At 39.3% G+C, this 15013-nt stretch overlaps 2 protein-coding genes across 2 annotated transcripts; both read left to right on the forward strand.

Annotated features, from left to right (window-relative positions):
- The first annotated feature begins 784 nt into the window (after positions 1-784).
- Positions 785-4699, forward strand: LOC307263752 (uncharacterized protein). The gene is made up of 2 exons (XM_080044992.1): positions 785-921; positions 1843-4699. Exon 2 carries the CDS (start codon positions 1896-1898, stop codon positions 3249-3251), a length of 1356 nt encoding a protein of 451 aa, XP_079901118.1. The 5' UTR covers positions 785-921; positions 1843-1895; the 3' UTR covers positions 3252-4699.
- Positions 4700-5632: 933 nt separating this feature from the next.
- tmem79a (transmembrane protein 79a) lies at positions 5633-13729 on the forward strand. Its single transcript, XM_080044981.1, has 5 exons — positions 5633-5769; positions 8495-9337; positions 10169-10363; positions 10853-11075; positions 11829-13729. Exons 2-5 carry the CDS (start codon positions 8620-8622, stop codon positions 12019-12021), a joined length of 1329 nt encoding a protein of 442 aa, XP_079901107.1. The 5' UTR covers positions 5633-5769; positions 8495-8619; the 3' UTR covers positions 12022-13729.
- The last annotated feature ends 1284 nt before the right edge of the window (positions 13730-15013 follow it).

The following is a 15013-nucleotide window of genomic DNA, read 5'->3' on the forward strand; positions in this document are numbered from 1 at the left end:
CCATGTATCAGACTTAGATATAAGGATTGCAAGCAATATTTGGTTGACTACTTTTTAACATGAGAATTGCATTGGTGTTTTCTCCTTTTTAGTTTTATATGAGAGGTGAAATAAGATTTAACTTTTGATCATGCACAGGGGAAATCAGCAGTAGCAGAAACAAAAGAACAGTTGCAGGACATAGATAGATAGATAGATAGATAGATAGATAGATAGATAGATAGATAGATAGATAGATAGATAGATAGATAGATAGATAGATAGATAGATAGATAGATAGATAGATAGATAGATAGATAGATAGATAGATAGATAATCTATGTATCAATTCAAGATGGATGGAAGAACAGACAGTCAGACTTTTATTATTACAGTTAATTTACGTTATTGGTATCTCTAGCATAGCCTACATCTATCTATAACATAAGAATGAAAAACAGAGATGGTAGCATACTAATTACCATATACAAAACATAAATAGTTTTCAAATTGTATTGAAACAAAATAGCATAATAGCAAACAATTAACAAGGAATTTTCAAGAAACAAAAAAGGTTTAAATGAATAAAACTGTGTGGTGTGTTAAATATATTGTGTCCGGAGAAAGCAGTGCGAAGAGAATTGCAAACAATTGTGCCAAAGAAAATGTAAATACCATAGAGTAGATTGTGTAGCCAAATACTGCTCAAGGTGGGCTCATGGACGGGTGGGCTCTGTTACATGTGGGAGGCATGGTGGGAGGCTGAATGCGGAACCGAAACTCTGCGCTGCAATTTCCCCCCGGAGCCTCCTAAACCTCGCGGACCCCCGGATGTGGTCGCAAATTTAAACCGCCATCAACAACAAATGCGCACTTCTGTCTGACGAGGGACTTTCTCTTTTGTGGAAAATAAATTAAAACTTCATAGGAGGTTTATTTCAGGTGAGTTATTTTCTTTTTTGCAGTAGCCTATTTTATTGATTTCATGCCGCTAGCCGCAATTTCCTTCGCCATCAAATTTGAAGCTGACTACTTCCTGGAAAACAATCTGGTCCACAGGCTAAGGCCTTAAATCTCAACAAGTGTACCCACCTTCTGTTTCAGAGGGGGATGCATGAGGGTTTTAATTATTTTTAAAATAATTTGTGTTTGTTTTGGTTTTTAAATATGCAGTCGGAGAACGCTAAATAATTTTTAATTGCATGCAGCGCCGTGCAACATCCCCACGTTGCACGAGTGTATTTCAGGAAGTAGCCCCAGCCGTGAAAAAGCTACCCTATAAATAATGCTAGTTTGAACAACGTTATCAGTGTATTTCCAAATAATGTTTGGAAAAAAATATATTTATACGTGCAAATTTGAATGCATACATATTTTACTCCACGGATCAGGTTATTTATATTTATTGTATTTGTTCCGTATTTGTCTACTTCATTTAACAAAAAAGACGAAAAATAGTAGCTCCTTAGTGAAATAGAAAACGTTTTGATCGCCCTGATCTTTTTTTTTTAAGATTAAAGATGCTTTATTTATAGTGCAGATAAACAGAGATTAAATGGGGCACTGAGGGGAATGACATGCAGAGAATAACTGACCAACATATATACACATTACTTTCTTGCTTTTATAAAATAAATAAAAGATAGCCTGTCTATATGAAATGAATGGCGCGATTAACAAATACTTCCATTCTTGTTTTCAAAAATGACAAATGAGGAATTGAAGAAATCAGTTGTAGATCAATCAAATTGTTGCAGCTCTATTACATTCAGCAACTATTTATTTTTGTAATGCAACCTGACTTTACTGTTTATGGTTATTGACCACTTAAACTGATAATATTTTTTTTTGTGCTTCTCAAAGTTCAATTTACAGGTGCAAACCTAACAAAAGCAGTCCAAGCAAACAGCAACAGTATGGAGGACGAAGTAAGCACGGCTGAGACAGGACAAGGAGAGGCTGTGAACAGTGAGGGAGAGCCCAGTGCAGACATGTCCAACAACAGTCCTACTAAAAGAGGAAGGGGGCGGCCACAGGGGTCAAAAAAGCTCAAGGTTTGTGTCACAGACATTAAACTACTAGAGTTTGTCTCAGACATTTCCAACGGTGGGTCCCCACAGACTCCGAGGGGAAGAGGGCGTCCAAAAGTCCATAAACCAACAGAGCAGCAAGAATCGGTGGGCGACAATGCTGATAACTCAAGTCCTTGTAAAGTGAGCCCGACAGGGACCACGAAACAGGCCAGTGATGAAGACGTATCTCCTAAGAAAAGAGGCAGGCCAAGAAAGTCTACCCCCAAGATGGCCGATGGTTCTGAAGATTTACCGAATGGTGACTCTGAAAAGCCAAAAGAAAGAAGGGGGCGACCAAAAGGATCCACAAAGCGCAAGTCAGAGGCTACAGACGGTTCTGTAACCCCTAAGAAAAGAGGTCGACCAAAAGGATCTCCCAATAAGAAACCCAGGCTGGTGAATGAGCTGAGCGGGGATTTTAGCATTAGCTCAGCGAAGAGGGGTAGAGGTAGAGCTAGGAAACCAGAGTCAAACGGCATCTCAGAGACGCCTCAAAGAGGGAGGGGGCGGCCCAGGAAGAGCGACGTGAGTGTTGATAAGTCAGCCAAGAGGGGAAGAGGTCGACCGAGGGGCTCTCAAAACATGAAACCCACTGCATATAGGGCAAGTGGGAAGGTAGGCCGGCCTCAGAAAGGAGCATCCCCTTCCACAAAAGAGAAACGCGGTAGACCAAGAAAATCACCTGCCAATAGGGGAAGGGGAAGACCAAGAAAGAACCCTCTGTTGTCACCTGATGAGCTGAAAAAGCCAAGAGTATGGAAGCCCCTGGGAAGGCCTAGGAAATACCCACTTGCCGATCCTCCAAAGGAATCGTCAGCAGCCCCCCCGCGAGGCCGAGGTCGGCCGCGTAAGTCGGAGACGAAGAGAGGGGCTCACTTACGCAAAAACAGTCCATCCACGCCACGCACACCCACTTATGATGGACCCCCGAGGAAAAGAGGCCGACCCCCAGGTTCAGCTAAATCTAAGGATAAATCCCCAGCGAAAAGAGGCCGGGGCCGTCCTAAAGGTTCAGTCAAAAAAGATGAAGCCGAAAACGCATCCCCAAACCAATCGACAGCAATGAGCGATTCGGCTGTTGAGGAGGAACTTTATGAAGACGCAGTAGAGACGGTGGAGATGCCCGGTGACCAGGGGGAAGAAGTTGAGGAAACACTCATCCATCAGGATGAGACCTTTGACATTAGCAGCCAGGCTTGATGAACTGTCTGGGCCTGACCAAAAAGTTGCTGTAATAGTTGCTGTTTGATTCATTGAATACAATCTTGTCAAAGAAAACACATTTTTAACGTTTTGTCAGATTTACAGCAGCTCTCCTGCTCTCCCAACTTACTTGTTCATGTTTTATAGTGCTTTTTTTTTAAATTATATTTTATTTTTGTCATCTGAGAAAGCAGTAGTACTAATAATCTTTAACTTGAACTGGCATGTAGAGTTTATTGTTAAAGACTGATTGTTCCAGTTTTCATTAAGCTTTCAGATGTAGTGTTTGTCAGACTAACTGTAACTTTAAGCGTTTGGTGAGGAAATTCTGAGGAAAGATACAATCCCAAACAAATATTTGAGAGCTGAGAATAAAACAACAAAAATTAGCAAAACTATTGAGAGCTAAATTCTGGCGGCAAATCTGGGCAAGAATCTGTTCTGCTAAGGATTTTGAGGTATAGATGATAAAGAATAAAGACTTAAGCTATGTGAAGGTTGTTTGAACATACAGAGACTTATCACCTGAATCTCTAGTCCACAGTGAGTTTCAGCTTATTGTTTCTGGCTGCAACTTAACAGTTTTGATTCACCTCTGCAGCTCTCAAGCTAAGTATTATTAAGTGAGCTTCTGTTCCATGGCTCGATTTTGTAGTAATTTGTGTTATTCAAAACGCAGACGGAATTCTGAAAGGGTCCTTTTATATTTTTTAGTTCTGGAACAAGACTTGGAATTTGCATTTTTGCCTTGTTTCTGTATTGAGTAGGCCTATCTCTGAGGAGAGTTTGAAAAAGCTTTGAATGTTTCACCAGTTACCGTTATTCAAATAAATTGTTGTTGAGTTGTCTGGCATAGATCAGCATCTCAACTTTAAAAAAAAAAAAATGTAATACATGCATTCCTCAACAGGATGAAAATATCTGAAATGCCTTCCCGCCAAAAGATTTCCTCTTCTAAATAACATTGCCTTTTCTTTCTTTTTTTGATGCTGTTATCAATTGCAGTTATTTTACTCTTTTCTGTAAATGTTTACCTGTAGCTGTGAAGCCTTTTGCTGTCTCTGAATTATTTAGGACTTTCATGAGATTAAATTCAAGGAATGGTATTGATTTTACAAACATTCATCTTTTTGGTTTTGAGCACCTTGTTTAAAACATTGTGAAATTAATATCACATCATTATTATTGATATTAACAGTTTTCTGGTTGGTTCAAACAATTGAACTTCCTACTTGCCAAGTTGTGCTTCTGTGTGTCAAGTTATCAAGTGTAAAAGAATGCAAGATGAGGATGAAAATGGAGGTTTATTTGAAGTTAAAAATCGATGAACTTCTGCTTTGTGAAGCTAGATCGTTTTAAACAACATATTTGGATTTTGTGTTTTGAAGTCAAGAATTTGTGAAATTTTGCTCTTTTAAATAAAATATTCTTGCCGTTTTATTTTACACAGTCTGATGTGATATTTGGATCAGGAGGTATATTTCAATATCCCTTTCATTTTCTGTAGATTTTTGTCTTCCATTATTTACTTCCAGACAGTTTAGTTAACTCGATGTAGCAGCCTGCAGTACATGGAAAGAAATTAGCATTTTATAATAGTGTGTGTGGGAAGCAACTCCACCCTCACCACTCCTGTTTAATGACCTCACTGATGCACCTTAGAGCTTCAACAAAGGCTGTGTGTTTGACGAATGTGTCACTCCTAACTTAAATTCCAGTACATGTCAAGGTCTACATTTTTATTGTTAAAAATAACACACAGAGAGCATTACTTCTTGTAACGATATACCCAAAACAAAGTAAAGTATCATTATCACAGTAGTGATAGTTTATGAAGGATATAATTTTATTACAGTATTTAATATATTATGTACACAATATCTTGGTAGTCGTGCAACACTTCCTGCAAAAGTGAAGGGCAGTAAGCATTTGTAACTTATGTGTGCCTTTATAGAGAAATAAACTATTGTACCAAAATTGCTTCATCATTGTCAATTGTATAGAAAAAAGTAAAGTAGGCCCACATGGATATTGAATTATTAGTTAAAAAATAAAAAGTATTCAAGAGACAGGGGTGTGGAGTACGGAAGCCGAGATGCATGTTATCGCAATAATTTTTCAATGTTATCGTGATAATGAGTGAATTGTCCTTACCTCTAATTATATTGTTATATCGAGATAATGTGATTACTCAACCGATAGTCACAAAAGATTGTCTCTTGTTCAGTATCTCGTTGTTATGAGAATACAAAGCTTGTTTTTCTCGTGATAATGTAAAAACCATAGATATTGTAAAAAGGCTGGCGACTTTTTCGGTGCGTGAAACTAGAAGCAGAGTGATACCTCCTCACCGTTTCTATCTGTGGGATTGGTTTAAAGAATGGAATGAGCTGAGCACCTGGTCACACCTGCCAGGTTACTTTTTAGCTACTTCAGTCAGAAACTACAGTCAGTTCGTGACATACAGACTTACATTTTACGGGTTGTTTTGGGGACGTGAACGGAGTCAAAACAGGTACGTGGGCCTTTAACTTTCAATAATTTCTCAAGTTGCCAGTCTGTCGTCAACAAGAGAGTTGTTACAAAAAAAGTTTTAGCCCTAGCTCGAAACTCACATAGCCTACCTCAAACTCACAGCTCTGTACCTTATCAATGTACCAGGTCTAATAAGCTACACCTCAAGCTTTGTAAAAGCGCCACCTTCTCAACAGAACCCGGGGCCATACATTTGATTAACAAATATCTACACAGTGTTGACATTTCAGACTAGGCCTAACCAACAGAACGTGTTTTCTAAACAGTTTCAGCGTCTGTAAAGCATTGTGTTTCATTCACTGCCTTGCTTTCTCAGACTCTGACAAGGAAGTAGGCCTACAATACAAAATCAATCATTTCCTGTAAGTAATTGAGTAGGCTGCAATCCTAAACAACACATCTCTCCTTAAAAACCAGACGGTGAATAGACACAGACCTCTTCTTGGTGGGGCTAAGAAAATAAATCTACATTTTAATTCTCATAATACTTTCTAACAATTTTGTGCAAATGCAGTGTTGTTGCCCTGTAGCATACTGTGTGTGGTTGTATTGTAGCAGACAGGCAAAGTCCAGGCTGTTTTCACAGAGCAGGAATGCAGCCATGTTGATATAGCTTGTTCCTCGCTTTATAGGCCTAGCAAAAAATCTATTGTTGTTTCCTGTTAATAATTGGCATTACATATATTCCACAGTTGGGTAGACCTAGGTTCAACACACTCTGATAGTTTTTTTTAGTTTTGAGAATTGATTTAGTCGTTTGGGGATTGGATTGCGGGTCCAAAAGCAGATGTGGGAGGTTTCTTGAATGTCACTTAAAGGAAATAACATCATAACATTCCCTCTGCAACATATTATCAACATCTGTAACGTTTTGAAAATTAATTGTATTGCTTCTCAAATGTGAAGATTTCCTGCTGTTGTATGTTTCTAAATTACATTGTTTGTGGCTACGAAGATCAGGGGCCTATATTGAGCTATACTACTATTGAGCGACTCTTCAGTGTACCCCCCCTGTCTCCCATGTTTGTTTACTGTCACTGAATGTCTCTTGGTGGGGTATAACTGTAAACAGAATTTCGTTGTTTTGGTACAATGACAAATAAATCATCTTGAATCTTGAATCAGTATTAGAAAAAAACAAAGACTTCTCAGAGAGATTTTTAAAGCTGTACATTTTTTTCTTTCTGCCCTTTTGGTTATTCTGTGTCCAAATTATTCCAGAAAATAGTACTAAATAGCTCACATAGGACGCAGCTGATTTAGCATTAGTTTTCTTCTCAAAATGCCCCCGAACCCCCATAGAAGGTCCTGAGTTCCCACAACAGTCTCCCAAATTCCCGTGAGAAATACTGTATTACCTTAAAATGATTTGTTTATTAATCAAAACAAATATTGCAAATTTTGTGTTGTAAGACGGACACTGAGGGAGCCTACGCAACCTCTCAGCCCCAGGGCCTAATGGCAGGTTGAGGCAGGACTGGCAATATGGGTTCATGCAGGTACACCAACTTATATTGTACATATAAAGAATGATCAATATATGTTTAAACAAATATAGGTTTTTTAATTTTTATAGTAGGTAGATCTTCTTCACTTGGTCATTTTAAAAGTAGCTCACAAGCTGAAAGACTGTGGGCACCCCTGCGTTACATAATCAGGATAAGCTTTGAGCAATCAAATAAAATGTTTATAAAACATTTATACTGGTGTGCCCCTTTCTATTGTTCATGTACTTGTATTGTGGGTTTGTCTCTTTAAAATGTGAAAAGACTTAAATAAAAAATAAACTATGCGTTGGTGCAGCCTTAAAGGTGGAGTCAGCGATTCTGGAGAATGCTTGTTGTTAAAATCATCATCATATCTTCTCATGATCTGCTACCTGTCCGTACTGTGTGCACTGAAAAAGAAATCTGGTGTTAATACACAGTCTGTAAACTGGTATGATGCGAGCAACATAGTAAATGTTTACAGAGCCTAGGCTCAGTATTAACCCTGGATCCCCCCCCCCCCCACAGTTCATCATATTGAGGAGATGTACACTCATTTTGACAAAGTGATTTTGACAACACCCTTTCTCCAGAATCGCTGACTCCACCTTAACATTTTGAATAGATTTTCTGGTATACACCCAAACTTGCCTTTTACACGGTGTTGGCCTGAGACAGGAGCAGCCACACACAGCAACATAAATCCCAACCCATAATAAATATTGAACTTTTTTATATTGAAGATATTTTTTGGCATTTTTCATGCTTTATTGATAGTGTGAAGAGACACAGGTGAAATGGGGCAGAGAGGGGAGTGACATGCAGAGCACGACCGCGGGCGGGAATCGAACCCGGGTCTGCTGCTGGGCCCGGCACGGGGGGGATACCCTACCAACTGAGCTAAGGGTGCCCCATAAATTGTGAACTTTTTTTTTTTTTTTCTAAAGATTTTTTTAATGGGCATTTTTATGCTTTATTGATAGTGCAGAGAGACAGAGGTGAAATGGGGCAGAGAGGGGAGTGACATGCAGAGTTCGACCGCGGGCGGGAATCGAACCCGGGTCTGCTGCTGGGCCCGGCCCGGGGGGGGGGGGGGGGGGACGCCCTACCAATTGAGCTAAGGGCGCCCCCTATAAATAGTGAACTTTGATTGACTTATCTTTTTTTATGAAGCTGGTTGTGATATTAAACACAGTTGTTACTTTTCCCCACTCACAGGGAAATCAAGAGAAGTGGCCAAAAATGACTTTTAGCAACTGGAAGAAGCTTTGCTAACAGTCAAGACTCTTTGATGGTGCAACAGGTTATCGACCGAGACCAAAGACGACTTTAAAAACTCAAGAATGTCTGGCTTAGGTGGTGGTTCGATCTCAGATTCAGTTGAAGAGGTGTCACTTTCCCAGGCTGGTCCGACTGCAGAGCCACACAAATCGGAAAGTAAAAAGCTGCAGGAAAACGACAACATGGAGGAAAGACTGGAGACAACAGATGCAGAAGAAGAAGAAGACTTAAAGGAGGAGAATGAGGAGGAGGAGGTGATCAGCTCTGCTCATCTGGAGCCGTGCACCCTGCCATGGCCCGGAGACAAAGACAGAAGCCGCCAGACAGACGAGGGAGTCTGGTCGGATAAAGGAGCTTCTGAGCCCGAAGAGAGGGACACGGGGATCAGCGCAGGAAGCCAGGACCTGTCGGAGGAGCACAGCCAGGCAGAGAGCGACACCAACAGCAAAGGCAAGTGGAGGGAGAGCATGCCAGAGGGAGAGCGCTGGAGGGACGAGGACATGGAGCCCCAGCGCCACGACAAAGGGGACGGATCACTGGCAGACGACGAGGAAGAGGAGGAAGAGGAGGGAGAGGAGGAGGAAGAAGAGTCACATTGGATGTCAGAGAAAGCTGCTCTGGGTTTCACTCCACGAGTCACCATTGTGCGTCCGTCCAGCAAAGAGCTTCCAGAGGAGAGTCGTCTCTTCATAGAGGGGGACGAGGAGAAGGACGGCCAGATGGAGCCCCACTCTGCGGGGCAGTACTACCAAGAGTGGCCAGAACAAGACGACAAGTTCTGTGAGTATGAGACGACAATACAAACTAAACTTTGATACATTTTTTGACCCATATTTTTATCACGATATTTAAGGATTTAAAAAGTAATTTAGTGAGAATGAGCAATAGGACTCATTTATTCAATTGTTTACTCCTGTTGACAGTAAGATGTCATTATAGAATTGGCTTTACTCAATCAGTGGGTAACGTCACTGATTGAGTGCTTCTGGTGTCGTGGAAGGGAACACGATTATGACCAAAAAATGCACCTTTTTAATATGTCTTGCCATATGAATTTAAGTGCTTTTTATATTTTTATATCCAATTTTGAGTTCCTGGACTTGGATTATTTATGAAATGTTTTTGTCATTCCTCCCCTCCATCACTGATGTTTGCTCCAAGCGGGACAGCCAATCAGAGACATAGACTTATCCTATTATGCACACTGTATTCTCTAGTAAAGCAATCCCTACATTTTACTCAGGGATGCTATTCTGCAAAACTTTAAAGAATTTAGTTTTTATTTGCGGAATGTCTCCTCTATTTTATCATTTAAATTGATGCTCACAATGTAATAATGTTCATAATCCAGGCAGGGTAGAGTTGTCTGAGGCACATTTTCACTCCATAGAGAAGGGTGAAGTAAGTGAGCCACTGCACTCTGAGCATAGTAGTTTAGCATAATACTCTTTTCTTCTCAATTAGATATAATTACATGTGTTGAGATGAATCATGCTGTGACTTCAGTCTCATCCTCTTTTTCTCGCTGTCACTGTTTTGTCCCAAAAAAGTCAAAAACTTGTGTTTTTTTTGTTGAAGATCCTGATTTTTCCGCCTCTTTCCCTTCTTCAGACCTGTGTGATCACCTGTGCAGTGAGAAGCTGAAGCTGATTCTTTCTATGTTGGCCGCGGGGATCCTCTTCCCTCTGCTGGTGTGGGCGGGTTACGCCCTGCTCCCCTTTGACTCCCCACAGCTGGAGAGCACACCCCTCAGAGTGGTGTACACACTGCGCTGCTCCTTCTTCGCCATCTTCCCCATCCTGCTTGGTAAGCTCTCACTGTGTTCATGTTAGGTTTATCTTGCTATGACACAATTTAAGCTATAGAGAGTAACTTTTTCATATCATCGAATGTTAGTTGCATTGAAGCCATCATCAGACGAAGCAAAGTTGATTAGGCCTATCAGCTCCACAGAACTCAATGTATTTCTCAGTATTGCAGCGTCTACAAACTGGTATCGCCCCCTGACACTGGCACAAAAGCTCAGAAATAACCCAAGAAGCGACCAAGATATCTTTCATTTGTTGATTCTTCTGCTAAGAAAAAAACCTTGACGCACAGCTGAAGGTATAAAATCCATGCGTGATCTCCGATGGCTTACCTCATGTAGATGTGTCGACACTGTTGTTGTAATTACTCAGAATTCCTTATGGTGGCAACAGAAGATACACACTATAGCTTTAATATGAGGTAAAACAAACACTTTGAACCACAAACAAACACAAACAGGTGATATTGACTGTCGTGTCTCTCCAGGTGTGGTGGTGCAGGGCGTGGCCCGGCTGCGCTACAGCGTCCTGACGCCCCTCTACCAGAATAAACTGGTGAACAGAGAGGTGGCGCTGCACGTGCACTACGTCAACGAATCGCTGGCCCTCTTCCTCTTCTACTTCCTGCAACTCGCTGTGATGGCGACCTACATCAGCCAGGATCTGCTTAAGTTGGTGCCACTGCTCACAATCATATTTGCTTTCGGCAGGTATGTGTACTCGCCGTCACACCTTTTTTAAATGATTCAGATACAAACCAGGGACACGGTGAAAGGGATACATGATTCTGATGGACTTTCCCCGATGTGCATGGGAGTGACCAATGTGGTGTGACATATCAGACGTGTCGGGTTAAATGAAAACAACAAACTGAGTCATAAATTGGGATTAACGTCTAACTGCTATAAACTCTGTGGGGCTGTAAATTATAAAAGATGTATTTACTATCACTATCCAAGTTTACCATGTTACGATGGTAACATTTGCTAATTAGCACAACAATCATAGTATAGCTGAAGCATTATTTCAGAAGGTTGTTGCTCAAAACTTTTGTACAGATAATGGCGTAAGATAGTTATGAGTAAAAAAAAAAATAATAATTTAATATGGACTAAAGTGGTGGAGTGACCAACAGACTGACATTACCATCTCCACAGACTCACCACTAGCATGGCTAAATAATTTGAAATAATATCATTGCTATTCTTTCCATACCAACAAGAGTCGCTTATGAAAAATAACATGGCCTCTAAACTATGATACTTTGTAGAAACAAAGCAGACCCTGTCTGCCTTTTTGCATTTTAGCATCAAGTTTCATTTGTGACGACTGCAGAAAAAATATTCTCGAGCAAATTCTAATGTTTGTCATTAATTATCCAATTCGAGCCGATTATAAACGTACAGCAAACAAAAAGGAGTATTTAGTACACCTGTATAATCTCCCTCCTGTTATTTCTGCAGGCTGATCTACTGGCTCTGCCTCTGTCTGGGCAGCGGCATCAGGGGCCTGGGCTTCGGATTCTCCTTTTTCCCCACCATGGTCATGCTGGGCGCCAACCTGTACTACGTCTGCTCGTCACTGGGACAGGAGTCGGTCTTTGATGTAGCAGGGCCCACGGAGGCTCCTCCCCCCAGGCAGAGCTGGTGGGGTTAAAGGGCCACGTCCAAAAACAGGTGGTAAGGAGTTCAAAGACTGTAAACACCGTTTTAATGTGGTGACACGACAACTCTCAGGCAGACAATTTGGCTTGTTTCTTTTGGTGTCCTTCCAAGTTGTAATCCTTGCGATTTCAGTCCTGGTTGATTTGTTGACACTCATGGGTAAATTGCGGTTTAAAAATACAGCAAACACTCCATGAGCAGCTACTTTTTCAAAAAGTTAACAGAGGATATAATGGTGATTGCTCTTTTTTGTTCTTACTCACATTCAAAAATGAATAATGATCGAAAAAGGGCAAAAATGACTGTTTTGTAGACACATTCTCGATACGTGTGTCAAAGTAAAAGCATCTGCGCGATTCCTCAGTTCAGAACTATTAATGTGAAGCAGCCGAAGGAAATGTTAACTTAATGGTAACTTCATACAGCTGTGATAAAGTAAAAGGAGAGTACATTTATACGGAGATAAAATTGCTCTGGATGTACATGAATGTGTGTAAATCCCTTGTGCTTATAAAGGCACATAAATTCCAGCAAGGGAATGGCGGACTTTGCCACTACCACCAAAAAGGTATTTCTCTCTTTTAGGAGAGATAAATACTGAATGTAGATACATTGAATGGTAAATTAATAGTATGAAAAAGTTTAATTTCATGAAAATCACAAGGATTACAACTTTCATTATATGACCATTTCTTTGTCCTTTGTTCACAAAGAAAACGAAAGTATGAAGGTGGTTGTGGGAAAATTTGTAGCCTAAATCTTTGTGTAGAAAAGCATAAATACAAAAATATTCATGTTGTGGTTAAAAAAAGTTTACATACACCAGCAAAGCTCTTATCTGCATGCAAGTGCGAACTCATCGTGTTTCGTCTTGTGCTGAAAAATCCAGTTTTGAGGCCGAAAAGTTTCAGTTTGAGGCATTCAGTGTTTGGATGTGATGCAGCAAAATAAATACAGAAAAGTGAGACATGACATCTTTCAGTTACTGTGTAAACACATAATCAAGTGAGTTGGACATCAAAACTAAATATTTAATGGAATTACATTTTTTTTATTTAGTTTTCACACAATCGGAGCTCATAGCAACTTTAAACCTTTATATTTATAACTGAGAATTGCATCTTTATTTTATTGATCAATGACTTTTCTTTGTTTATAGCAACGTTTCTTTTGAAGTTCCTTTTCTCTGTGTGAATACGTATTTAAAAATCTAAATAATATTTGGGACATTGAATTAGTTAAATAAAGCTTCATAATGAATATGACACTCAAAATTGTGCAAAGTTACTGGTTGTTGGGGGGCATGTTACTTTTCATTGATCATCTGACCTGCTAAGAAAAATCAAGATTACTATGAGGGCAATATGCAAGTTTCAACATGACAACCTGCATGACAATGCTGCCGGCCTTGAAAAACGACAAATGTTACCAAACTACGTAGGTTGAAGAGGACACTGATAGATGAGGAAAAACAAATGCCACAACATTTTTTTTTTATATTTCACAACAGATTGGAATTTGGACTCACGTCCTTTAAGCCATCTTTGTTTAGGTTTTCTGTTGGTAACACCCTGCTGTGCATTTTGGTTTTCTCCCTTTCTATAAAACAATATGAAAATGTTCTTAATCTTTGAAAACTTTTTAACAGTTAAAAATAGTCCCAATTGCTTAGGGTAAAATTGCCAGATATTGATGAAGAGCTAAACTTTCAACATACATCCCTCTCAACACTTAATATATGATCATCTTATTAAGCGATGCATTGTCATCAAATGTATATAACATACTACAACAGTAAAAACTGCTTTCACATTAATGCACAAGAAAAGAGAATAGTCCATGTGCTGTGCCTCAAACCACCAGGGTGTCCAGAATACTTTAGAAAAAATTCAAATTAGAATTTTTAACTAATATTTATATACTTTTTTTGTGCAGTGCTTTTACTTATAATGCAGTATTTCTACAAAGTGGTACTGCTAATGTTTTCAAGTGAGAGAACTGAATATTTAGTCTAGCACTCACAAATGAGGGACCCTTGTTTTGTTCCGTTAGTCATTTAGTGTTCCCTTCTTTCATCATGTCTACACTCCTCGCTTGTTGTCAAACCTTTTAATGACTCATATCAGATATGTTACAACCTGTGCAAGATTTCCAGTCAACTCTTTCTCTCTAATACCCAAACCAAACCTCCTGCATCTGATCACTAATCTAATTCAAACAACATTCCTATGACAGATAAAAGTATAACTCTGAGCACAATGTGAAATAAATGGAAACATTTTATTATTTCCAAAGCAACAGAAAAATAACCCTGAAACTGAACTTTCACACACATTTGGCTCTCTCTCCGAATCATATGTGCCTCAGAGCAATCAACATCTTAAATAAAATTGTAATGGGCCTTATATACATCCTGTAGACAATGAACAAATGTATATACATGGATAACTTTTCAATCTTTATGGAAAGTCAGAGGTACAAATTTCAGTGACTTTCATTTAGCTGAATACTGTAATTTCAAGAAGAAATAACTTGTTTTTTGTTCTTTACTCCGAAAAACATATTAGACAAAAGTAGTTACTTACTTGTGATTTGTATACGTATAATTTGTTATAAATCAATATCCAACTGCATGTAAAGTAGTTCAAATCAGCACCAACACGAAAATGCTACTTTCACAGGTCTACAACGAAAGATTATTTATTAACATGTCCATTATTTTGTTGATTAATTATTTTGTCTAAGATCTGATCTGAGCAAGTTTTTATTTATTAATGCCAAAGTTTTCCCAAAGCTCCATATATCTTTTTCAGTCCAAACGCCAGTTTTTTCAGTTTAATTTAAAAGAAAGCCAGACTAATCTTTGCATTTTTATATAAATAAAAACATTTCAAATATATGAATCAAAATGGTTCCAAATGACTGTTTCAGATCCCTAGTATTTCTAACCAAGTACAGGATCTCAAGTGAGTTAAGGTGTGATT

This window comes from Ammodytes marinus (assembly GCF_949987685.1).
Source record: "Ammodytes marinus genome assembly, chromosome: 17".
Lineage (NCBI taxonomy): Eukaryota > Metazoa > Chordata > Actinopteri > Uranoscopiformes > Ammodytidae > Ammodytes > Ammodytes marinus.